Source organism: Leptonychotes weddellii, chromosome 7, assembly GCF_054177405.1.
Source record: "Leptonychotes weddellii isolate Sample4059 chromosome 7, ASM5417740v2, whole genome shotgun sequence".
Taxonomy (NCBI): domain Eukaryota; kingdom Metazoa; phylum Chordata; class Mammalia; order Carnivora; family Phocidae; genus Leptonychotes; species Leptonychotes weddellii.
This window is the reverse complement of record NC_138375.1, coordinates 93,085,137-93,110,851: the sequence shown is the minus strand read 5'-3', so window position 1 is coordinate 93,110,851 and position 25,715 is coordinate 93,085,137. Positions and strand designations below refer to the sequence as shown.

The window sequence follows — 25,715 nt, the reverse complement described above, 5'->3', positions numbered from 1 at the left end:
CCCTCTAGAACCCTCAGTTAGTTTCTCAGAGTCCATAGTCTCTCATGGTTCGTCTCCCCCTCCGATTCCCCTCTCTTCATTTTTCCCTTTCTGCTATCTTTTTTTTTTTTTTTATGAACATATAATGTATTATTTGTTTCAGGGGTACAGGTCTGTGATTCATCAGTCTTACGCAATTCACAGCGCTCACCATAGCACATACCCTCCCCAGTGTCCATCACCCAGTTACCCCATCCTTCCCACCCCCCACCACTCCAGCAACCCTCAGTTTGTTTCCTGAGATTAAGAGTCTCTTATGATTTGTCTCCCTCTCTGGCTTCGTCTTCTTTCATTAAAAGGGTGGTTTTATGAAAGCACGGGGACAGGACCTGTGGGCAGAAAGAGCTGCACTGGGATTGTGAGGACTAACTGATTATATACTTTTTAATTAGTAGGGTTTAAGGATAGTGTAAGTCTAAGGAATTGGGAAGCAAGGCTTTCAGCACCTTGAGGGCTAGCTGCTATTAAGATAAGGTTCCTTCTAGTCTTTAATAAACATAAACATAAACATTAAGGCACTGAGGCGGCCACGAGTTCTTTGAGGAAGTTCACACTCTGCATGTCTCAGGTATCTCTCAGTGGGCTGCAAGCTGTAAGGAGATTTAATTTAAGCTACGTTTCTCTTGCCTTTGTTTCCCTCATCAACCCTGTAAGAGGGATCTCTTGGTTTGTCCGGGTCACAGGAAGCCCTCCTCACGGATGACTGGGTGGACTCTAGCCTCTCAGTGGAGTTCTTGGGAGTTCTTCGTTCTGATGCAGAAGAGAGTCACTGTCCCGTCTCCTCTGATTTGGTGCCCGTGTTGGGCCTCAGTGCAAGCCAAATCTGTACCCTGAGTGCGTGCAGAACAGTTTATGCTCCTGCATCTTACTTATGTCCTTCTAATGTCCTCTTAGTAGAGAAAGCAGAATTTTCTCTCTGGGGTTCCATATCCCTTGTCCAGCGTGGCCCAATATAAGATCTTTGTCGTACCATAGACGAATGCTTGGGGACACGGAAGGTCGTTGGAGGTGTTCGGCCCAGGGGTTCCTGTGCTTTGTGATAAGAAGGAGCAGACACAGTGGCAGGGCTCTTGTTGGTGCATATTCACCCTGTTTCATGAGTGAGTGCGTGGCTTAGAAGTAAATGATGAGGAAACAAACTGAGGGTTGCTGGAGTGGTGGGGAGTGGGAGGGATGGGGTGGCTGGGTGATAGACATTGGGGAGGGTATGTGCTATGGTGAGCGCTGTGAATTGTATAAGACTGATGAATCACAGACCTGTACCTCTGAAACAAATAATACATTATATGTAAAAAAAAATAAATAAATAAAAGATGATAGCAGGAAGGGAAAAAGGAAGGGGGGAAATTGGAGGGGAAGACGAACCATGAGAGACTATGGACTCTGAGAAACAAACTGAGGGTTCTAGAGGGGAGGGGAGTGGGGGATGGGCTAGCCTGGTGATGGTATTAAAGAGGGCACGCTCTGCATGGAGCACTGGGTGTTAAGCACAAACAATGAATCATGGAACACTACATCAAAAACTAATGATGTATGGTGATTAACATAACATAATAATAAAAAAAGAAAAGAAGTAAATGATGAGAAGAGGAGATTCTTTGACGGTAGTGACTCCACTAATCTCTGTTCTTTTATTTCATCTTTCTATTTGATTTCTATTTTATTCATTTTTAAATTTCATTTTTCTATCCTATTTCTATTCTATTATCAGAATTTGCTTTAGAGATACTGTTTAGTGTCTGTTTGGTACTTGTGACTAGAATAGCCTGTTTCTTCTTGATGAAAAGCTTGAGAAGTTTGAATCTTATATACTTAATAATTCCAGCTCTTGTTTCTTAAGTTTTATAACAGCTTTATTAAGATACAATTCACATACCATACAGTGTACCCATTTGATATGTACAGTTCATTGGTTTTTAGGATAGTCACAGAGTTTAGTCAGTCTTAGAACATTTTCATCACTCCAAAAGGAAATGCCATATCCATTAACATTTACTCCCCATTTCTATCCAATCTGTCTAGCCCCTGGCAACCACTCATCTACTTTCTGTCTCTATGGATTTGCCTATGACACATTCCATTTGAAAGGGATCGTATAATAAGTGGTTTCTTTCATTTAGCATGATGGTTTCAAGTTTTATCCATGTCTTTTGGTTTTTCATTACTGTCTGGGATGGTACAGAATTCTCTTTATGGTCTATCTCCCACCTCTGGAATAGAGGAATGGTTTATAGACAGGTTGCAGACCAGCAACAACAGAGTACTCCAAAACATAGATTGTCCCAAGGCTTCAGATGTGCCTCCATTGCAGTTACTTAAGGTAGATGGTTTTTGATCTCTGTATTATTTATCACTGCAGAACAAATTAACTCCAAACTTGGTAGTTTAAAGCACCATTTATTACCCCGCAGTGTCTGTGGGTCAGGACTCGGATCCCCCAGTGGTCAGGACTGGGATCCCCCAGCTGGGTCCCCCAGTGCTGAGCTCAGGTGGCTACAGTCCTCTCTAGGCTGGACTGGAAAGGATCTGCCCCAGCTTCCTCACGTGGTCGTGGCATGATTCAGTTCTCTGCAGGCCTCGCTTACTTCCTTGGGAGCTGTTGGCAGGAAGCATCTCTAGGTTCCTTCCCAAGTGGGCAGCTGTAGAGAGCAAGTCTCCACATGTTAGCTGGCTGCATCAGAGTGAACAAGCAAATGGACAAGAGAGGGGGCTGGCGGGGGTGAGGGGAGGGGAAGACATGGTCTCTCAGAACTGGATCACAAGAGTGACACTTGTTATAATCTTTGTGTTAGAAGCATGTTACCAGATCCACCACACAATAAGGGGATGGGATATACAGGACGTGAATCACAAGAGTCCGGAGTCATCGGGGGCCACTCTCAGTTCATGTGAGAGAAGTGCATTGTCGATTACCTTGGTTTTGGAAGTACTGTGGGGAAAAAAAAAACCCCACACATCTGAAGTGTCCTTAGGAATATGGTAAAATTCCCTGGTGTAGATGCACTAATAATTTGTTTGCTATTCACTTGTAAAACTTTTCTACTAAATTGGTAGATGTTTTCTCCCCCTGAGATGGCATGATGGCATTCAGCTTCATTACCCTCATTTTTGTCTTCCTGACTTTCGACACCGAAAATCTTCTTTCTTTGTCCCCCACTCACCTCACCTCCCATCCTTGGTCTTTGAATATTTGCTGTTTTTTTCTTTTTCTTTCAATTTGCTGTTATGAAACCCTGCTATGCCTGTTTAGTTCTATAGGTCTTACTTTTGAAATTTGTGCCTTTTTAGATTTTTACTTCACTGTGACTCTTCTCTACTTCCTTGCCTTTTTTTTTTTTTTTTTGGTACTGAAATAGTTTGAGCTGTATCTGCTGTTCTTGTACACAGAACAGGTTGGTAAGTTGAAATCATGTCCTTTATTCCTAAAGCCTTACAGAAAAAGCCAATTAAATATTTCAAACATGCAGAAAGTACAGAGAATAGTGCAATAACAATGGAACACTATGGACCCTCCACTTGGATTTATAAAGTGTTAGCATTTCATTTGTTTCTTTCCCTCAGATTTTTAAAGAGCTTATTCACAATTCATTTATCCACTCAAAATGCAGTGTTGATGGGTATTTTGATTATTTGCATATCTTCACTATTGTGAACACTGTTACAATGTTTCTTGTGCTCCTTCCCTTGTACAAGAGTTTTTCTAGCCGGGCGCCTGGGTGGCTCAGTTGGTTAAGCGACTGCCTTCGGCTCAGGTCATGATCCTGGAGTCCCGGGATCGAGTCCCGCATCGGGCTCCCTGCTCAGCGGGGAGTCTGCTTCTCCCTCTGACCCTCCTCCCTCTCATGCTCTCTGTCTCTCATTCTCTCTCTCTCAAATAAATAAAAAAATCTTTAAAAAAAAAAAAAGAGTTTTTCTAGCCATAGATATTTTGAAAATAAACTTCTGGGTGATTGGTAAGCAAAAACAATATGGGATAAACACTTTTGTAATATGTTGACAGTGAAATGTTGCAGCCATTTTGAATAACATACGTGAAATAGGGAAAAATGCTTTTTGTGATGGCCATTTAGATGGGAAAATGTTAACTCACGCTGCCTTGCATCCTTGGATGAATACTAGTGTAGCATTTTTATTTCAGAAAGGGAATTTGTAATGACTCTAAGGAAACTGATGGAATATTGGAATTAGTAGCAAAAAGTGCCTTCATGTGGTAACTTAAGAAAATGTCCGTTACATGTTTTTCTTGTTTTACTCTGGTATTATTTATTCCTACCTAGGGGTAATCAGCCAAACCCATATTCATTATTCTTTGTGTCTTACTAATCTCTAGGCAGGAGTGTTGTTTTTTTTTTAAAGCTTTATTATGGAACATTTTAAACACATATAAAAGTAGGGGAAACAGCACTGTGGACTCTAAACACATGCATCACCCTGGTTCCACACAGTTGACTTGCTTTTGAACACGATTTTCAACTGTGATGCTAACATTAGTTTTATATTTAGAACATACCATATTAAGGGTAACACCGAGTATTAACACTCATTTGGAGAATTATTTCAGCATTCCCATCACGAGGTAAGTGGCAATTGTTGAAAAGACTTATTATTAGTTTCAACACAGTTTTGCTGACCTGTGCGTGGATTGTGGAGTTTCTTCTCCATTAGTCGATCAGGTTAATGTTCTAAATGGCCAGTCTTCTCTCCAACAGGGAGAATGTCCATAAATTTTGTAAAAATGTGACCTAAGCCCTTCAAAAGGCTTTGATAGAAGTAGTTAAGGAACAATTCCAAACACTTAGAACCTTTTTTTTTTTTAAGATTTTTAAAATTTATTTGACAGCGAGAGAGGGAACACAAGCAGGGGGAGTGGGAGAGGGAGAAGCAGGCTTCCAGCTGAGCAGGGAGCCCGATGCGGGACTCGATCCCAGGACCCTGAGATCATGACCTGAGCCGAAGGCAGACGCTTAATGACTAAGTCACCCAGGTGCCCTAGAGGACCATTTTTAAAAGGAAGCATAGGGACCAGCTAGTAATGTCTTCTGGTACTGCGACATTTATGGGTCTGTAGATCCAGAGACTATAACTAACTGAACCTCACCTCATGGGTGTCTTATATGCTTGGATTCCAGATTGCGGTGGTCATGGGCTCCTGTACGGCAGGTGGTGCTTACGTGCCTGCAATGGCTGATGAAAACATCATTGTACGCAAGCAGGGTACCATTTTCTTGGCAGGACCCCCATTGGTAAGAACATAGTCTTGATTGATTGATTGATTGAAGTAAAATATACGTATATAATATAAAATTTATCATTCTAACCAGTTTTTAAACCTTTCTAACCAATTTTTTCAAAGATTTATTTATTTATTTTAGAGCACGAGCAGGGGGAGAGGCAGAGGGAGAGAATCCTCAAGCGGACTCCCAGCTGAGTGCAGAGCCTGATGCGGGGCTTGATCTCACCACCCTGAGATCATGACCTGAGCCGAAACCAAGAGTCAGATGCTTGAGCCAGCCAGGAGCCCCCATTCTAACCATTTTTAAGTGCGTAGTTCTGTGGCATTAAATATATTCACATTGTTGTGCAACCATCACCACCAACCATCTCCAGAACTTTCTCATCTGCTCCAGCTGAAAATTTGTACCCATTAAACATTAACTCCCTATTCTCCCTGACCTCCACTGCTCCTGGCTACCATGATTCTCCTTTTTCTATGAAGCTGACTACTGTAGGTATGTTGTATAAGTGGAATCATACAGTATCTGTCCTTTTGTGATTGGCATATTTCACTTAGTTTTTTTTTTATTTATTTGCGAGAGAGAATGAGAGACAGAGAGCACGAGAGGGAGGAGGGTCAGAGGGAGAAGCAGACTCCCGGCTGAGCAGGGAGCCCGATGCGGGACTCGATCCTAGGACTCCAGGATCATGACCTGAGCCGAAGGCAGTCGCTTAACCGACTGAGCCACCCAGGCGCCCTGGCATATTTCACTTAGGATGATGTCCTCAGGATTCACCATGTTGTTGCGTATGTCAGAACTTCCTTTTAAAGGCTGAATAATACTCCATTGCATTACGTATCACATTTTGTTTATTAACTCATTAGTGGACCTTTGAGTTGCTTCCAGTTTGGGGCTATTATGAATGATGCTGCTGTTAATATGAGTATACGAATATATCTGTTTGAGTCCCTGCTTTCATTTCTTTTGGGCATATGGTCGGACATAGAATTGCCAGATCATGTGATAATTATGTGTTTAATTTTTTGAGAAACCACTTTATTTCTTTTTTTTGCTGAATAATATTTCATTGTATGGATAGGCAGCATTTTGTTTATCCATTTATCAGCTGATAGTCATTTGGGTTGTTTCCAGTGTTTGGATATTACGAATAATGCTGCTATGTACCTTCATATCCAAGTTTTTATATAAACCTTTACAAGGCTTATATGTAGGTTTATATATATGTGTATGTATGTGTGTGTGTGTGTGTGTGTGTGTGTATACTAAACCATATTACATAAACCTTTATAAGGTTTATAGACCTGTGAGTACAATTGCTGGGTCACATGGCAATGCTAAGTTTCACATTTTGAGGACCTGCCAAACTGCCCACAGCATATTTTACATTCCTGCCAGCTATGTGTGAGGGTTCTGATTTTCCCATTTCCTTGCCGACAGTTGTTATTGAGCGTCTGTATGATGATATCCATCCTAGTGGATGGTACCTCATTCAGGTTTGACTTGCATTTCCCTAATGGCTGATGATGCTGAGCATCTTCCATGTGCTGGTTAGTCATTTGTATATCTTCTTTGGAGAGATCTCTATTCAGATCCTTTTGCCCACTTTTTAAATTGGGCTTTTTGTCTTTATTGAGTTGTGAGACTTCTTTATACGTTCTGGATACAAATATTTTCTTTCTATGGATTGTCTTCACTTTCTTGGTGGTGTCTTCCTCTGAAGCATGGAAATGTTTGATTTTGATAAAGGTCAGTTTATGCATTTTTTTTCTCTCTTTGCTGTGCTTTTGGTGTCATATCTGTGAAGGTTTTGCCTGTTGCAGGATCATGAAGATTTAATACTTGGGTTTCTTCTAAGTTTTGTAGTTTGAGCTCTTACTTACAGGTTCGTAATCCATTTTGAGTTAGTTTGGGTAGGATTTAAGGAAGGAATCCCACATCGTTTTGTATGTGATATGTAGTTGGCCCAGCATCATTTGTTGAATGGCTGATGAAATAAACTTCTACTTATTTTTTCTTCTACCTCAGTTGCATTCTTGTTTGTCTCAGGGTCTCTAGAAGTTGGTAAACAAGGTGCTTGCACATAATAGGTCAACTTTTTTGTAAGACAGGGCAAATTATACATTTGTAAGCTTGTATATGCATAAAGAAACTCTGGAAAAGGTACAGCAAACATAGTTTTAATGCAGAGGAGATGAAACAGGGCAAGAGAGAGACCTTTGACTTTTGTGTGTGTGTGTATGTGTGTGCTGAACATAAACATTTTGAGACCTTTGACTTTGTGAGTCTCGTGAAAACATTACCTTTTCAAAAAGGTTAAGTTAAAAAAAAAAAGGAACAAGTTAGAATATTTATGAGAGGTGCTCTAAATTTCTAATCCTAGCATCGTAACGAATCACTGGTAGGGCTAGCTACATAATTGCAGGCCCCAGTGCAAACTGAAGATACGAGACCCCTTGTTCAAAAAGGAGGAACAAGTACTGTTAAAGGTACTAAAATATAAAACCTTTTCCTTCTGTGGTACCTTAAACTGTCTTGGTGTTTTTTATTTGCTAAATATTTAAGGGCATGTTCCTTCAAGCATAGAATACTCCCCTTCTCAGGCATCTGTGCTTCCAGTGGGCCCACTGTTCAACTCCTGGTGCACCTATGACCCCCCAGGGGTATGCAGCCTCCATGCCAGGATGTGCTTGGTATCTGGATGGGTGAGGGGCGAAAAGCAATCCTTTAGCCCCTCCCCCCCCACCTTCACTGTGTCATCTGCTGGAGAATACACCTCAGCACCGCCAGCCCAGCATAGTGATGGTGCTGCTGTCCTCCACCCTGAGACACCAGGGGGTGCATGCCTGAGCCCTGATCTTCCCTTTGCCCATGCGAGGTCCCTAGTGGGGACAGGTGTTGTAGTCCCTAGGCAGGAGTGGGGAGGAGCAGATAGGGCAGAGCCCAGGGCCTATGGACCAGTTAGCAGGGAAGCAGGGAGCCAAGAACCCTTTCCAGAAAGATGGTGGGAGGCAGACCAGCTAAGAGCTGAGGCTCTGAACCCCAACACACATTGTCCCATCAGACTTCATTTACAGAACACATATTCAGAGATAAAATGAGAATTTCAGTAGGGTAACCACTGAGCATCAAACTCCAAGCACAGGGCCCTTCTGAGAGTGGGACCTTGTGCACCCTCACTGGTCAGCTGCCTGTGTTGCAGGACTGAGGAGTGGATCATGTAATGCAGGCTCTTCCCATCTCCTCTTTGCTCGGCTCTATTCCAGTGATGTTCAGTAGTGCAGCCTTCACTCTGCTATGCGTGTGTCACAATCTGGGCCCAGGCTCCAGAGGGATAAAGAGAGCGTAGGGGAAGACACAGGTAATGACTACATCTTGCAACAAAATATCCCCGTATTTAAGTGAAATCTAAGAATATTATCTAGGTAAGGAGAATGTCAACAATACTATAAAACTATAATATACATCCAATGGAATATGATTCAGCCATGAAAAAGAATGAAGTTCTGACACATGCTACAACATGGATGGAACTTGAAAACATTATGTCACAAAAGGAAAAATTTGACACAAAAGGAAAAATACTGCTTAATTCTGCCTCTGTGAAATATTTAGAATAAACAAATTCCTAGAGGCAGCAAGGAGATTAGTGGTTGCCCGGGACCAAGAGGAAGGTAGAATGGGGAGTGACTGTAATGAGTATGGGCTTCCTTTTGGGAGTGATGAAACTTCTGGAATTAGGTGGTGTTGATGGTTCCACAACTGTGTGAATATACTGAAAAACACTGAATTATATTCTTTAAATGTGAATTTTATGGTAGTGAATTCTATCTCAAAAAGTAAGGTTATTGCTTCAAAAGTCTGTCAAAAAAATCATCTTTGGGTTTGGAATAATAACACGAATTTATTAAAAAGAGTACGTTAAAAAGAGCTTATTCTTGCTTTGATGTGAAATATGTGTATTTTGCAAATGATTGTGTTTATTTTTAATAAATTTTATTGAAGATCAGGTAAGCCTGAAGAGCTGCCATTTTAAATGCCATGAAAGTCTGAAGGCATTATTCAAAAGGCCTGTGTTGTCAATTATTCTTTGACACTTATTTCTAGCTATAAGTGATACTTATCATTGGTAAATGAGAGGAGAATTCATTTAGAATTTACCTTTGTCAAGTGAAGGGTACAAACTTTCAGTAGTTTGTAGGTGTTATTCCTTAAAGAATGAGTGAAGATAGGACTAAAATTTGAAAACACCTTTTTGGGACTGTAGGCAGAATCATAATATTGACATAACACTAGCTGTTTCCAAGAGAAGAGCTTGTCTGAAGGGTGCAGTTGCAAAATGTCCAGTCATTGGTGCGGATTTACCTTGTACCTCAGCTAGGAGCAATTTAGCAGCTGAAGTCGGCAGTCCTGTTAGAGAACTGAACTCTGCTCTGTTGTCTACCACTGAAAGACCATATTTACAGCTTAAAAAAAAAAAAAGGAAGCAGCAGCAGTCTCATCTGCTTGAGGGTTCTAAATTTTGACCCTTGTTTTACTGAAAATTGAAAAAAGATTCCATGCATAATGTGCGGTTGAGTTTCTACAGCTTTCAGTTGCTTAAAGTGGTTGGAAAAATGCCTAATAGTAAGACAAGTTTTTGAAGGAGCTTTTTGTTCTTCTGTCTTCTGAACTTGATATTTAGCAGAATGAGCTGTTTTTAATTTTTATCATCCTTGCACCTGTCAAAGTATCAACCATGTTGTGGGTGTTCACTAAATACTAACCAATGACGAATCCTTATTTTATCAGTTGGTATTAGTCAGATCCCTGGAAATAAACAGAATATATCGGTTGTTTATTCCTTTTTACAACTTTAAATATCCAGACACCTCTTATAATTAGTTATTGTCTGGGCTGAATGCTATTTTACACTGAATATTTTGGGAAGAAGAGAACTTAGTTCGTGGGTGGAAAAATTGGACGTGAAAATTTTAATTACTTTTCTCTGTGCAGTAATACTTTGTTTAAGACAACTTTTGATGTAGTGAATAATAAGTCCTTTCTATGCTGCAATTTAGATAAATGTTCATTGCTCTAATAACAGTTTTTCCTATTTGAAGAAAAAGAAATCAGTCAACCCAAAGAAGTAGGAATCAGTAAGCAATTCCTATGGGGTCAATTTGACATTTGGCACTAAATGATTTTTCTGTTTTCTTATTAGAATTTCTCAGGCAATAGTTAAGTCATTCTTAATTTATTACTTGAGGTTTCTTTCTTTTTGGTCATATTTAGCTGAATCTTAGATGTGGGTAATCTTAGAGATTTTTTTTGGCCTCTCGAAGGTATTGCACTTTTAAGAGTTTGTGATAGTTACTGCAGTTTTTCAGGATAGGCCACAAAAGGCATTAATTCATTAAATTTACTGAGCATTCAAAGATGAATACATCACAGTTGCTGTCATCAAGCCCTCCCAGTATAGAGACAAGAGAGACAGACACCTGCAGATCACTGACATGCGCAGTCTGGCAGGTGCCCTGTTGGAGGTGTACGAGGAGTATTCTTGGACCACAGATGAGCAGGTGTTGTTCTAGTATTGCTCTGGAGTGTCATTAATGATGAAAGGGGCTGCACAGGTCAGGGAAAACCACATAGAGCAGATGGGGCCTAAAGGATCAGGAGGGATTCCCCAGGTGGGTGACAGAGAGCAGGGAGCCCAGGCAGTGGGAACAGCATATACACAGACACAAATGCTTTACTGTGCAGAAGGTAGGAGAAGGAGAGCGGGCTTGTGGACCAGAAATACCTCAATTCAACTCAGGTTCCATCACTTGCTCAGGGGCTGTGGGGAAATTCCTTAGCGGCTCTGGGTTCAGATTTTTCATCTGTAGACCAGAGACAGTTTTTTCTAGGTTTGCTGGATGGGTGGAATAAGAAAACAATCTTGGGGCGATTGGGTGTCTCAGTTGGTTAAGTGTCCGACTCTTGATCTCAGCTCAGGTCTTGATCTCAGGGTCTTGAGTTCGAGCCCTGCACTGGGCTCTATGCTGGGTGTGAGGTCTACTTAAAAAATGAAAAAAAAAAAAAAAGAGGGGCACCTGGGTGGCTCAGTTGGTTAAGCGACTGCCTTCGGCTCAGGTCATGATCCTGGAGTCCCGGGATCGAGTCCCGCATCGGGCTCCCTGCTCGTCGAGGAGTCTGCTTCTCCCTCTGACCCTCCTCCCTCTCATGCTCTCTGTCTCTCATTCTCTCTCTCTCTCTCTCAAATAAATAAATAAAATCTTTACAAAAAAAAAAAGAAAAAAAACAAAAATCTTTAGCTGTGTGGAAGAAAGAGTGGTAGGCATAGTCAGGTTAGAAGACATGCATGTTAGGTAAGCATTTTTATTTCTCTGATGGGCAGAACTCACCACCGACTTTCCTCCTTGCTGTAGGTGAAAGCCGCCACTGGAGAGGAAGTGTTGGCCGAGGATCTTGGCGGTGCTGATCTGCACTGCAGGTGAGACAGAAGCACTTGTTGCTTTCCAGGATTCATTGTTGTCTGTCTGTTGAAGAGAAAATTTAATTATTTTTTCTAAGAGTTAAACTTGCCAGATCCAACCACAGTTGATCTGTTCTTGAGCTGCTGTTTCAGGGTTCAGTTCTTTGAACTGTAGGGTTGCATTCCTAAGCTAGAACGTCAGCTTGTTCGTTATTGCCTAGACAAACTGGAGAACAGGTTTCTCATTTCTTTAACAAACATCCGTCCAGCACCTGTTGGGTGGCAGACACTGTTATAGGTATCGAAGATTATGAGATAGACATTGTCTTTGACCTCACAGAGCGTAACATTCTAGTCAGGGAGATGGGTGATAAGTTATTACCAAAAAATGATTTAATGTGTATGTGTGGTAAGGCCTGTAAAGAAGTATAGGGAGAGCATATAGAAGGTTGATCCAACCCACTGGTGTGCAGGTGTTATGACTTTGTGGGTTTTTTTTTTTAAGATTTTATTTTTAAAGAGAGAGCGCACGAGTGGGGAGGGGCAGAGGGAGAGAGAGAGAATCCCAAGCAGGCTGCACGCTCAGCATGGAGCCTGACTCAGGGCTCGATCTCACAACCCTGAGATCATGACCTGAGCTGAAATCAAGAAGTCAGATGTTTTACTGACTGAGCCATCCAGGCGCCCCATGACATTGTTAAATTAATATTTGTTAAGTGGAGCACAGAGTGCTGGATGGCGAGCTGTGGTTCAACAACAGACCACAGGAGAAATTGAAATGGACAAGTTCATTACTCACAGAACCTGGAGGAAGTACACGGCATGCCTCGAGGAGCCACGCTGGGAGCTCAAGGCAGAGTGCAGACAGAGGCAGAGCCTGAGCACATTTTTTTCTTAGGGTCCATGATTGGAGCACTTGGGGGTTCCTAGGCTAAGGCTAGTTTAGTCAATTCAAACCAAAAGATTGGCGTTTCGTTCAGTTCCACACTGGGTCTTATGCACGTGGGTCTAGTGCACACGAGGCATACAGGAAGGAGCTGGGAGGCAGAGGAGACTATTGATCACAGGGCTTGTTGGGGAAGTCCCATCGGGACTTAGGAAGTGCTTGTGAGTCTGTGGCTGCTCTCTGGCGCCTGCACTTGCCCAAGTGGGCTGGAGGCGGTTTCAGGTTCCTGCAGTCCACTCAGCCACACAAAGTAGATGCAGAGGCAGCCAGACTATGGAGGAGCTTAGCTCAACTCTCAAGAGCAGCTGGTTCTCTGGGGAGGGGAAAAGTCCGGCTTTGTGGCATCTGCCAATGCTTCTGGTGTAAAGTATCCCACTGAGGCTGATGACAGGGTCCCAACAGGACCAGGGAGTGTGGAATCAGGAAGAGGTGTACACACTTGGCTCTGTGAGTCAGTCCTGAGCTGGCTCCATCACGTCACTGGTCCAGTCATTTCAGGTTAGAGTTCAGGGGTAAGCAGACCGCCTACCTCCTAGAGTTTTGTGAGAATGAAATGAGATGATACGTGTAAATTGCTTGAAACAGTACCTGCTTTAATTAAGTACCTGTAAATACTAACTGCCATTATTTTTATTGTTGTTGTTTATCGTAACTGGTCATTAAAGAGTGGACTTTTTTTTTTCTTTTAAGAGCAATTAGGAAACCATTGAAGAGTTTTAAGGAGAGAGATGCTGTTATCAAATATTTCATTAGAAAAAGTCACTCTGGCTGCTAAACAGAACATTTAGGGGGTTGGCCTAAGTCTGTCCAGTCAGGGGGTTTTATCAGGAACAGCAGGTGAGAGATGCTGGTGGCTTAGATGGTTCTGGTGCTAGTGCAGGTAGGGGGAGTGACCAGGTTCAAGCTCTGCTGTAGAGACAGGTTTGAAGGACTTGCTTTTGGATTTCATCCAAGGGGTTTAGGAAAGTGAGGTGACAAAGATGATGAGTGGAAAAGGTATGACTTCCTGAGACTGGGAAGATGGGAGGAGGAGGAGATCTGGGGACAGGGCAGGGGGATTGGGTGTTCCTTTTGGACCCGATAAGTTAGAGGTGCTTGAGACATCCAAGTAGGCACGCTGGCTGAGTAGGCAGTTAATTGGTAAAGAGTCTGCAGCCCAGATCAGTGTTGGGGAGTCATCAGCATAGAACTAGAATTTAAAACGATGGGAATAGATGAGCTAGCTCAACTCGAGGTGAGTGTAGATAAAGAGGAGGGCCCTGGACCATACCCAAGGAAGCCAGGCATAGATGACAAGTCGATCTACTCACTGAGCTCTGTGGCCTGGCAGGTGCATAAACCTCTCTTTGTGCTGCCAGGCCTCACACCCAGGGGGGCAGGTGGCTATGGGAGCAGTCTAGTAGGTAGGAAAGGAGAGACAGGTGTAACATTTCTACTTTCCTGTCAAACACTGCTGCGCCTTTAGAAAACTTATGTGGGGGACCCACATTTGCCCCAGTTTTCCCTTCATTCCTTTTCTCAACTGAGTGCTTACTGTGGGTAGATTGATGGCGCTAAGTGTTGTGAGTAACACGGAACAATTTCAGGCCTGGTTCCTGCCCTCAAGGATTAATAATCTCATGTAAAAAGAGAAATGAAAAGAACTAAAAACAATTACAAAATGAATATGCTAGCATGCTTCCGATTTCCAACTAGAGGCGAAGGGAGGCGTGGTTAAGGGAGTGGTGTTGAGGTTGGCGGAGAAAAGCTTAGCACGAGCCTGAGTTTCTGTGTGTGTGGAACAGAACACTTGTTTATTTACGGTGAGCACAAGCGTGTGAGTGGCCACGCTGCGTTCCTCTCTGATCGCACTGACAGTGGCAGGGAGACTGGCGTGGGTGTGTCAGCCTGGAGAGAGGCGGCCGCAGGTAGAATAAGGTGAGTGGGGTACAGGACAAAGTGGGCTGCCACTGTTTGTGGATGATTAACAAGGAGATGAAGATAGTATTTGAGGAGCATTAATTAAAAAATTTTTGACTCTTTAAAAAAAGTTATCTGGTGCCCATAAAAGCTGTAGGCAGTATATACCAAGTTAGGGGTGTAGGTTCTAGAATTCATCTTCTGTTTGCCTTACTTACCACCCTTGTGACTGGACAAACTAGTTAACTTCATTGAGCTTCTTGTCTTCACATGTAAAGTGAAGATAAGAATAGTTCCCACCTCATAGCACAGTGTCTGGTACCTGGTAAGTGCCCTATTACTACTAGTTATGATTATTCATAATAACCTGTTTAAAATCATGGGACAGTGATTAGGTGGTGATGGCTTTTTTTTGAACAGTGTGATAAAATTTACTAGTCACAAATTGCTTTGGGTTTCTTCGGTCTTTGTAAATACATATCTTAAACCTCTCTGATTAGCCATCCTGAGGAATTACTTTGACACAAAGTCTCCTATAATACAGTGTCTCATCAAAGGTTTCCCTTTCCTGCTGTTTTGGTAAATATTAGGCAGTTTTTAAAAGAAAGCATTTTAGGGGCGCCTGGGTGGCTCAGTCGTTAAGCATCTGCCTTCGGCTCAGGTCATGATCTCAGGGTCCTGGGATCAAGCCCCACATCAGGCTCCCTGCTTGGCGGGAAGCCTGCTTCTCCCTCTCCCACTCCCCCTGCTTGTGTTCCCTCTCTGGCTGTGCCTCTCTCTGTCAAATAAATAAATAAAATCTTTAAAACAAAAAAAAGAAAGCATTTTATTTTAAATATTTACTGATTTGGAAGTAGTTCCTTCTGCTTCTTTTTGCTTTCTGAATTACTGCAGTGTAGCTAGAGGTCAGCAGTTATAGCTGGTATGATGTATGAAGCATTTCAAAGATATGGTTAGTTATAAAATGTCATATTAAGTTAAAAAAAACTGAAGGGTCTACCATTTGCGAAGTGTTGCGGGGCTATAGCAAGGAGTAAATACGGTCTCTATTCTCATTTAGAAATAGCCAATCCAGAGGTGGAGAGTGCCCTGAAACCACCCTGAGAACCCAGTTCTAAGAAATACCTGCTAAGGGTTTGGCATTTTCCCTAGACAAGACATCACAATTTAGATTGCAGCAGATTAGCCCTTACTCATAAAATGAACCAAAATTCTCTTTTCTTCAGGTACATATTTTTGTCTGTCTTTATAGTTATTTTATTTATTTATTTTTAAAAAATTTTTATTTTTAAGCAATCTTTACACCCATCGTAGGGCTCGAACTTACAACCCTGAGATCAAGAGTTCCACGCTCCACCGACTGAGCCAGTCAAGCATCCCTACAGTTATTGATTGATTGATTGATTGATTTTAGAGAGAGAGAGAGTGAGCATGCATGTGCATGCGCGCACAAAGGGGGAAGGGGCAGAGGGAGAGAGAGTCCTAAACAGACTCTCTGCTGAGCGTGGAGCCCATTGCGGGGCTCAATCCCACGGTCACGACCTGAGCTAAAACCAAGAGTCCAAGGCTCAACCAGCTGCACCACCCAGGCACAGTTTTTTTTAAATACTATATTCTAGAATGAGTATATCTACATATGAGATAAAAAGCCATCTAATCAGAACAAAGCTAATAAACAGAGGAAGCCCATGCTTCATTCACATTGAACTTGAGATTGAGCAGGAACTTCTGTGGCCCTTATATGTTTTATCAATACTAATTTTTCCCATTGATCTGAGGGACAGAGTCGTCATGCTTACTCTTAAGGTGTGACTTTGTAAGGTTGGGGCCTCAGCCGTCTCCCTGCAATAGTTGGCATCTTCATTAGGACCTCAGTGAGTTACAGACACTTCGTTGTTATGGACTACATCTGCGGTTGTTGAACTTTATCATATACAGTTTTGTTTGAGGTGCATGGGATGAGCATTAAATAGAAGTCCTCATCAGCAAGGCTCTCTGGTCCAGTAGAAGAAGGTCAAGATTGAGAAATAGAACATGTGGATACTTATACAGCTACTGGTGGTCCTAGGGCAGGGTACTTAATATAGGTAGACCTCAGTTTTTCCTGTTTGTAAAATAAGGATAATACTGTTCTTCTGGGGACATTATGAGAATCAAGTTGGATGACATTGATTAAAGTATTTTGGAAGTAAAAATGATGTCATCCTTAGATGAGAGAAGATCTTTAGGGTTTAAGATATTTATTTTCCTTTTCCCTGTTCTGATTATTTTAGTGTGCTTTACTCTGTAGAAAGTCTGGAGTATCCGACTACTACGCTTTGGATGATCATCATGCCCTTCACCTAACTAGGATGATTGTGAGGAATTTAAATTATCAGAAGAAATTGGATGTGAGTTGGTTATGTTCTTACATCTTTTATTTTCTTCAAAAGCATTTTGGCTTATGTAACCTTGAATGATATCTTTAAATAGGTTAATATGGTTCTTTTATATTTCTGCAGGTTACTGTAGAACCTTCTGAAGATCCTTTATTTCCTGCTGATGAATTGTATGGAATAGTTGGTACTAACCTTAAGAGGCACTTTGATATTCGAGAGGTGTGTAGAGTGGGGCTGTGAGCTATAAACCATGCTGTCAGTCTCGTTGTATGTGTATCCATTTTTTAAAGTTTATTTTTTAAATTTAAATTCAATTAATTAATATTTATTGGTTTCAGAGGTAGTGGTCAGTGATTCATCAGTCTTATATAATACTCAGTGCTCATTACATCACGTGCCCTCCTTAATGCCCATCACCCAGTTACCCCATCCCCCCACCCCCCTCCCATCCAGCAATCTCAGTTTGTTTCCTAGAGTTAAGAGTGTATCCATTTTTAAGGTGAAATCTGTTCAGATACCTTCCTGCCTAGAGCCTCTTGTGGATTTCAGTAGGGTGTGACATAAAAGGGAAAGATCTCTTACTAGAAGGGAGAGGGGGATAAAAACCTCTTAATGGTTGGAAAGTTTTCATTGCACAATGATGGAGCTTGCTTTGTTCATAAATAGGACTGCCTATTCCTGTGGACATTAGGAATGACGTAGGCAACTTCATAAATTTCATCTATTTCTTTTTAGTGCTCTTATTTTGGGAAGTGGAGGAAATGTCAGTACGTTGTGAAAGGAAAAAACATACCCTTTTAGATCAATATGACCTTAGCTGAGATTAGACTTTTGATTACATTCGAAGATGTTGCTATGGTTACAGATTGCTGACATGGTCTTCTTTGGTCTAGATTGATAATTTTTAGTGCTTGCATATAGCATGTAGTCTTATTTTGTTCACTATCCATATATGACAGAATACTTTTTAAATTAAGAAATAACCTTACTGTCAGTTTCTCTGCCTTCATATTTGTTAGTTTTCCTTTTGACTACAAAACTATTGTGTGCTAATTGTGAAAAATTGTAGAAAATGCAGAAAAACAGAAGATTGCTTATAATTCTACCATCCAGAGAAAGCAGTGAATATTTTGGTGTTTCAGCTTAATGTAATTTGTATATATATGTATATACATTTTTATGTAGCTGTGATCGTCTGTACATGCAAACATACACATGTATATTTTTAAAATTCTCCGGTTTAAATTACAAACATTTCTCCAATATTTATAAGTTCTTCTTGAAACCATTTCCATGGCTAGGTCCTATTTGCTATAATAATACCTGGTGACATGGTAGGCACTCAGTAAATATATATATATATTTTAAAGATTTTATTTATTTGTCAGAGAGAGAGAGCACGCACGCACAGGCGGGGGGAGCAGCAGGCAGAGGGAGAAGCAGGCTCCCCGCTGAGCAAGGAGCCCAAGGCGGGACTCGATCCCAGGACTCTGGGATCGTGACCTGAGCTGAAGGCTTAACCCAGTGTCCCTCAGTAAATATTTTTTTGAATGAATTGATGAATGTACTATCCCACCTGTCGATGTGCACAGTTATTTATTGAGGCAATACCCTATATTAGAGGGTCTTAACATTCTGGATTTTTATGGAACTCCAACTGGTATTTCACTTTAGCAAGGTGACTTGGTTAACTATAAGTTATAGAATTAGGATTTTAGCTTGCCTTTTTCATTAATTACAGGCATATAAAATTTGATACTTAACAATCTGATATGCTTGAGAAATGAGTTGTTGTGGATAGCCAAGTGTTCTAGATGGCTAAGAATTCATCCTGTTAAACATAACCACTTTTTTTCATCTATTCAACAGTGTTTATTGAATGCTTGCTCTCTGAAGATGCTGTTTGAGGCACCAAGGGTACAGAAATGAGTGAAGCAGATGCACATCCATGCCTTCATGATAGTTCCATTTCATTTAAATGGAGGTCTTTTTATAAAGATAGACTTTTACCTTCTTAAATAGTTTCCTGGACTTTCTACCTTTTGCTGATTCAGATTCATCATTGTGATGATCATGTATTATGCTTTTCTCTAATTGCAAGTAAGTCTTATATGGAGGTCTTACTAGTATATGGAGCTAGGGGACAGCACCGGAATGTTCATTGGAAAATCTGGCTTGTAGTCCTTGTTTCCCTCGTCAGTGGTACTGGATTGGACCTCTCTGAGTATCGCTTTCCACTTCTAGAAATAGCCATAGTACCAAATGATATGTCTGCTTCCTGAAGTGTGAGTCTTTGTGAAGATGAGTTAATATGTCTTATGTGGCTGGGTGGTGGTCGTCGTAAAGCAGATAGGAGATAGCTTCATACTAAGTGGCCCTAGTTTGCTGTGCTCTTTGAGGGGCTTTATTTTTGTGTGAAAGAATGGTGGTTGTTGTGTGTTGATTGTGTTTTAGAAGGTACAGTTTTGGAGCTACATAGCATTTAGAACAGATAACTTATATTCCCATTACATTATCGGACCTTTTAGGAAAATAAAAAATAATTCCAAGTATGCTCTTAATTTTTGGAAAGAATGATACTGGGAAGCATTCACTCATTTTTCAGCCTTTGCATGTTACAAAACAAGGCTTTGATGTGGTAAACAGGAAAAAGGAAGTTTGGACTAGAAAGAAGAATGGTGTGTATCATCTAAAATAGTTTCTGAAGAAATTTGGAATATGTTTGGAACTCTTTGAAATAGTCTTGATGTATATGATGAATCCCAAGGATAAACTATTTAGTAATTACTCCTTTTAGATTAAATATGTATATATGTGGGATCAGATTCAGAATCAAGGAACCTTTATTGAAGTCTTAATAATAATAGCTGCTTTTCAGTGAGGGCTAGGCAGTGTGCTTTAGTTAGCACTTTTTAAGTATTATCTTCTTTTTTTTTTTTTAACTTTTTAGGTTTTGATTTAAATTCCAGCTAGTTAACACACAGTGCAATATTAGTTTCAGGTGTAGAATCCAATGTTTCATCACTTCCCTACAATACCCAGTGTTCATCACAAATGCCCTCCTTAATCCCCATCACCCCTCTGGTCCATCCCCCAACCCATCTCCCTCCATCAACCCTCAGTTTGTTCTCTCTGTTGTTAAGAGTCTCTTATGGTTTGTTTCCCTCTCTTCCCCCCCCCCCCATGTTCATCTGTTTTGTTTCTTAAATTCCTCATTTAAGTGAAGTCATATAATATTTGTCTTTCTCTGACTAATTCACTTAGCATAATACACTCTAGCTCCATCCACGTTGTGGCAAATGGCAATATTTCATTATTTTTGATGGCTGAGTAATATTCCTGTGTGTGTGTGTGTGTGTGTGTGTGTGTGTGTGTATCACATCTTTATCCATTCATCAGTCGATGGACATTTGGGCTCCCTCCATAGTTTGGCTACTGTAGATAATGCTGCTATAAACATCAGGGTGCATGTATCCCTCTGAATCAGTGTTTTTGTATCCTTGGGGTAAATACCTAGTAGTGCAATTGCTGGGTTGTAGGGTAGTTCATTTTTTTTTTTAACTTTTTGAGGAAGCTCCATACTGTTTTCCAGAGTGGCTGCACCAGTTTGCATTCCCATCAGTGGTGCAAGAGGGTTCCCCTTATCTTTTTTTTTTTTTTTAATCAGATGAAAAAACTGGGGCTTAGGATTTTAGGTAACCAGCTTATGACTCTAGTTTCTCAGCAGTAGACCTGGGAGTCATAGCTGGGTCTTCATCTCAGCATTATTTTTTTGGGTTCATCACATACTCACAACTTTGTCCCAACTTTGCAAAAGTGAGAACTGAGACTTTATCCGGGACACGCAAATCCTGTGCGATCCCTTTGTTGGGAGGCTAAGTCTCCTGACTCTGAGCCTATATCATGCTTTGTGATTGAATCCCTGACCCTTTGCCAATACTTTTGAGCAGCTCCTGAAGCTCTGAGTCCAGCTTCCAGCCCTCACAGTCTCTCTGCTTTTCTGGTCTGTACCATGGTGCTGTGGCTCTTACAGTGTGGTATGAAACCAGGGTCCAGAGTGACGTCAGGGCCTTCCCCCTGCACACAAAGTGGAATTCTGCTGCGAAGGCTCGCTCTGTAGGGTGAAATTCTGTGAAAGTGACAACTTAACGCTGAACTTGTTTTCCTTATGAATAACTTTAATGTAAAAATTCTTTTGTAATATAATCTCCCCGGGACATTGTTATTTTTCTTCTTAGGTCATTGCTAGAATCGTGGATGGAAGCAGATTCAACGAGTTCAAAGCCTTATATGGAGACACATTAGTTACAGGTAAAAAGGCAAAGAATTAAAAATATGAACATTTTTCTCTTTTTTTTTTAAGATTTTCTTTTATTTTATTTAAAGATTTTATTTATTTATTTGACAGAGAGAGACACAGCGAGAGAGGAACACAAGCAGAGGGAGTGGGAGAGGGAGAAGCAGGCTTCCCGCTGAGCAGGGAGCCCGATGCGGGGCTTGATCCCAGGACCCTGGGATCATGACCTGAGCCGAAGGCAGACGTTTAACGACTGAGCCACCCAGGCACCCCTTAAAGATTTTTTTTAGTAATCTCTACACCTGATGTTGGGCTTGACCTCACCACCCTGAGATCAAGAGTCCTATGTTCTCCCGACTGAGCCAGTGAGGCACCCTTGAACATTTTCTATTGCTTTGAAAATAAGTGATCTCTTGTCTCAAGGTATTGACGTACTTGGCGTGAGCTTTGTTATTTAGAGTGGTACAAGTGTGTGGGTCTGTATTCAAAAGGAGTTGTTTTGTGAAGGTCATGTGTAGCTGAGTAGCTTCATAGGTCCTGAGTTTACGATGATGACAGCCAGATGCTATTGGATAGGACCTTATCCAAGACTTGGTGGTCTTCACTGTATAAAAAACTTCTTATTGGGGCACCTGGGTGGCTCAGTCGGTTCAGCATCCAACTCTTGATTTTGGCTCAGGTCATGATCTCAGGGTTGTGGGATCGAGCCCCACGTGAGGCTCTGCACTGGGCATGCAGCCTGCTTAAGATTCTCTCCTTCCCTCTCTATCTGCCCCTCACCCCACTTCTCCCCCCTTCTCTTAAAAAAAAAAAAAAGCTTCTTATCAAAGCAAAGTTAGCAGAAATATTTGTACTTCTTTTTGTTTCTCTGGATAATTTGTAATAATTTTGAAAATTTCAGCACTGTTTTCTTGGTTCTTTAGTCTTTAATTCTACTAGCAGGTTTTATATGATGTTGAGCTTCCTAGAAGGACATTAAGTAAGTTACACCTTCTCATAGCCTCTGTGTAGGTCTAACATTGAATCATGCAAACACTAGATTGAGACTACAGGACAGAAAACCAAATCTGAAAAAAACAAAATAAGGCTGTTTATAAAAGTTCATTCGTTCATCTGAAATGTTGAGTTTGTAGGCTTTTGAAGAAAAGTATTTGAAACATAGATGCTAGACCCATAATAATCTATCTTGGACAAATGACAGAAGTAATTCTGTGAATTTTATTTGGTCTTATGAAAGCTAGAAAATGTAGTAAGTAACCTGGAGACAACATATCAGAGTAAAAAAAGATATAACTCACTACAAAAATCCAAATTGCAAATATATGTTGAGGCTTAAGGATAAATCACAACACTTTTCTCCTGGTTTGATTTATGAGCAACAAAAGGGTTCATAGTGGGAATGGAATTTATGCTTTTGTATTGAGGTGTTTAAGTGATTAAGAGCTTTTTGTTTGATATATATTTAGGATTTGTGACCAAATAGTTCAGGATGTAACCTCTTGTGCAGCAGTTTGAAACAGGTCAGAGCTGTTTCTCCTTCTCTCCCCAAAGGTAGATGGGCTGTCTTGGTCATCTGTTTTTAAGAATTTGCCCCTTGCTTGCTGAAAGACTTGTGGTACCTTTGTCCCCTAGAATACTAAGGATATATGTAGTTCCTCTATCTCTTCTTGACTGTACCGGAATTCAAATAAGATTGGGGAAAGAGAAGGGGTGTGAGAAGAAGAAGAGGGGCATGGGGAGTGGTGAGATGAGGAAGTATTGGCGGGGGAGGGAGAAGGACAGATTTTTCTGAGGATCAGGTGTCTCTGGCAGCTCTGAAGAGTTTCCTCCTGCCTCTGTACTTGCCTTATATAGGCCCTAGTAGTTTCTTGGACATTTTGCTTTCCTGTTTGGCCCAAAGGAATTTGGTGAAGACACTTCCTCTGTGTCCCTAATATAGTGGGGCATGTGCCCTACTTAGCAGGTGCTATGCCTGGAGATCCCAGGCCAGGCTAAGGGTGAAAGTCTAAATAGCTCACGGGGCGCTATACCTCAGGGCAGTACCACACTGCTGAGAGATGTGCAGGATTCCTCGCTGTTTTTGTGGGGTGAGGCTGAACTCCTGAGTGGATTGCTAGACCTCTGGGGAAGGTTACCCCTCGGCATTGCCTCCGCAAGTGGTAGTGCCATTTAAGATGGACAGCATAGGCTTTGGGCCGGGGTTTTAGGACTGAAAGACCAAGAAAACCAAGACAAAGCCAGAGTAAAGAACGAAAACAAATTTTTAACGGTTCAGTGTTCTGGTGTATCCGTGGGTGGACATTCTCTCTTATCCATTCATTTTTCTTCAACAATTTTTCAAGTACCTGCTTTATGTCACAGAACCAGAGATGTCTCCGCCACGGCCTGTGTGTCTTGAGCTTGAAGACAGAGCCTGGTTCTGGGCACTTTGGTCGCGTGCTTTCTTTGACCCACTTCAACAAGCAGTTTGTTGACTCTTGGGTTCCAAGTCTTTGACACCTGTTTAGAGTCTTAAGTAGGCTTGTTGAAGTTCACTCTTGGGAAGCTTTCTCTAGCCAAGTTTTTCAGGTTTACAAAAACCTCCTGAAGTCACCTCAGGTGTCTCCCTCACATACTGTTATCCTCCTTTTCCTTCTCCCTTCCTTCTCCCTTACTGTGTGTATGGACAGTGGGTGTCTGCAGTGGGAGTGGGAGTGGCGGTGAGATTCCATCTTCTGAGCTTAGCTGCATTTGTTACTGGAAACTCACGACCCCCGGGCTTGACTGTGTCCCTGCTTTTGAAAGCAAGTCTGCCTTTGCTGAGTTTATCCCCTTTACCTTGAGGGCCTGTCATCGCCACAGGCATTTTCAGGAAAGCCAGTCACCTGAAACCGGTGGAGAGCTCTGAACATGGGCCTTTAAAGGGTTCTCTCTCTGTGATTCTTTCCATTTCAGAATATCCTCTGTCTGGTACCTAGTGGGCACTCGGACATACATTACACGAACGAATGGGTGACACCCTAACCCCGTCATCTAACCAAACCAACCAGACGAGTGACAGCTTTACACAGAGCACTCTCAGGGAAGCAAAACACCCAGACTCCAATACCTTAGAAATAAAACACTGTGACACGAGCTGTTCTGTACCCTGGACAAAATCTCTACATTTTAAACTTTGATTTGAAATTAAGGAATGTATAACTATGTCTGTTAGCTGTGAATTAAAAGCCCTCTGAAATACATAAATCTTTTTTCAATTTTCTTTTGAGGATTTGCTAGAATATTTGGATATCCCATAGGTATCGTTGGAAATAATGGAGTTCTCTTTTCTGAATCTGCAAAAAAGGCAAGTGGTGTTAAACATGTTTCAAGATTTTCTGTTTTAATTTAAACATAATTTTGCTTTGAAGGTCAAGTAATGAATGAAAGTTTATTACATAAAAACTTTGAAATATTTAAAAGCTTTAAAATATTTAACCAGATGCCTTAGTAGGCAGAACACTATGTGTACGTGCATGTGAACGTGTGTGTGTGTGTGTGTGTGTGTTAGTGCTTGAACAGTTTTATGGAGGTTTACATTAACCTGTTTTATCTAGAGCACTATTTTTATTTTATTTTTATTTATTTTTTTAAGGTTTTATTTATTTATTTGTCAGAGAGAGAGAGAGAGCGTGAGCACAAGCAGGGGGAGCAGTAGGTAGAGGGAGAAGCAGGCTCCCGGCTGAGCAAGGAGCCGGATGTGGGACTCAATCCCAGGACCCTGGGATTATGACCTGAGCCGAAGGCAGACGCTTAACCCAGTGAGCCACCCAGGCATCCCAACTAGAGCACTATTTAAAAAATCCAATGTTTTAAAAAGTTCTTATAAGATACATGAATTATAAATGCTGTGGATGACATGGACATAGCCTAAAACTTGAGAATCCTTGTCTTGGGAGTGTTTATATTCTGTTTTCTTTTAAAGTAGAAAACTGAGGAATTCTCTTATGGCGAGGCTCAGGAATTCCTGCTGATAAGCAGTTCTTCTCTTCGTTTCTTGAGTTTCACTTGCTGTTCAGAATGTTCGTGATTGATGTCACCCTACAGCTCTGTGCCAGTGATCACACGGGCGACTGCAGAACGCATGCGGTGCCAGCCCAGTCACACGTCCTGTTGGCCGTGGGTGCGCTCGGTGGTATTGTTATTAGCTAGTCACAGGGCGCTCTTTCTGACTGCTGACCCGAGTATGGTGTTTGCAGGATACATGAGGGACGCAGATTTCTTAACCCCCTCTTTATTTTATTTATTTATTTTTTTGAGATTTTATTTATTTGACAGAGAGAGAGAGTGACAGCAGGAACACAAGCAGGGGGAGTTGGGAGAGGGAGAAGCCAGCTTCCCGCAGAGCGGGGAGCCCGACGCGGGGCTCGATCCCAGGACCCTGGGATCATGACTCAAGCCAAAGGCAGACACTTAACGACTGAGCCACCCAGGCGCCCCTTAA

The 25,715-nt window shown here is 41.5% G+C and overlaps 1 protein-coding gene across 1 annotated transcript in view; it reads left to right on the top strand.

Moving 5' to 3' along the window:
* Positions 1-25,715, top strand: part of MCCC2 (methylcrotonyl-CoA carboxylase subunit 2) — a 48,581-nt gene that overhangs the window by 11,013 nt on the left and 11,853 nt on the right. The window contains exons 3-9 of the mRNA XM_081825595.1: positions 4,601-4,615; positions 5,126-5,282; positions 11,687-11,751; positions 16,869-16,968; positions 17,080-17,175; positions 21,195-21,267; positions 24,502-24,578. Of these exons, the coding sequence (XP_081681721.1) occupies positions 4,601-4,615; positions 5,126-5,282; positions 11,687-11,751; positions 16,869-16,968; positions 17,080-17,175; positions 21,195-21,267; positions 24,502-24,578 (583 nt within the window). The remainder of the gene's footprint in view (positions 1-4,600; positions 4,616-5,125; positions 5,283-11,686; positions 11,752-16,868; positions 16,969-17,079; positions 17,176-21,194; positions 21,268-24,501; positions 24,579-25,715) is intronic.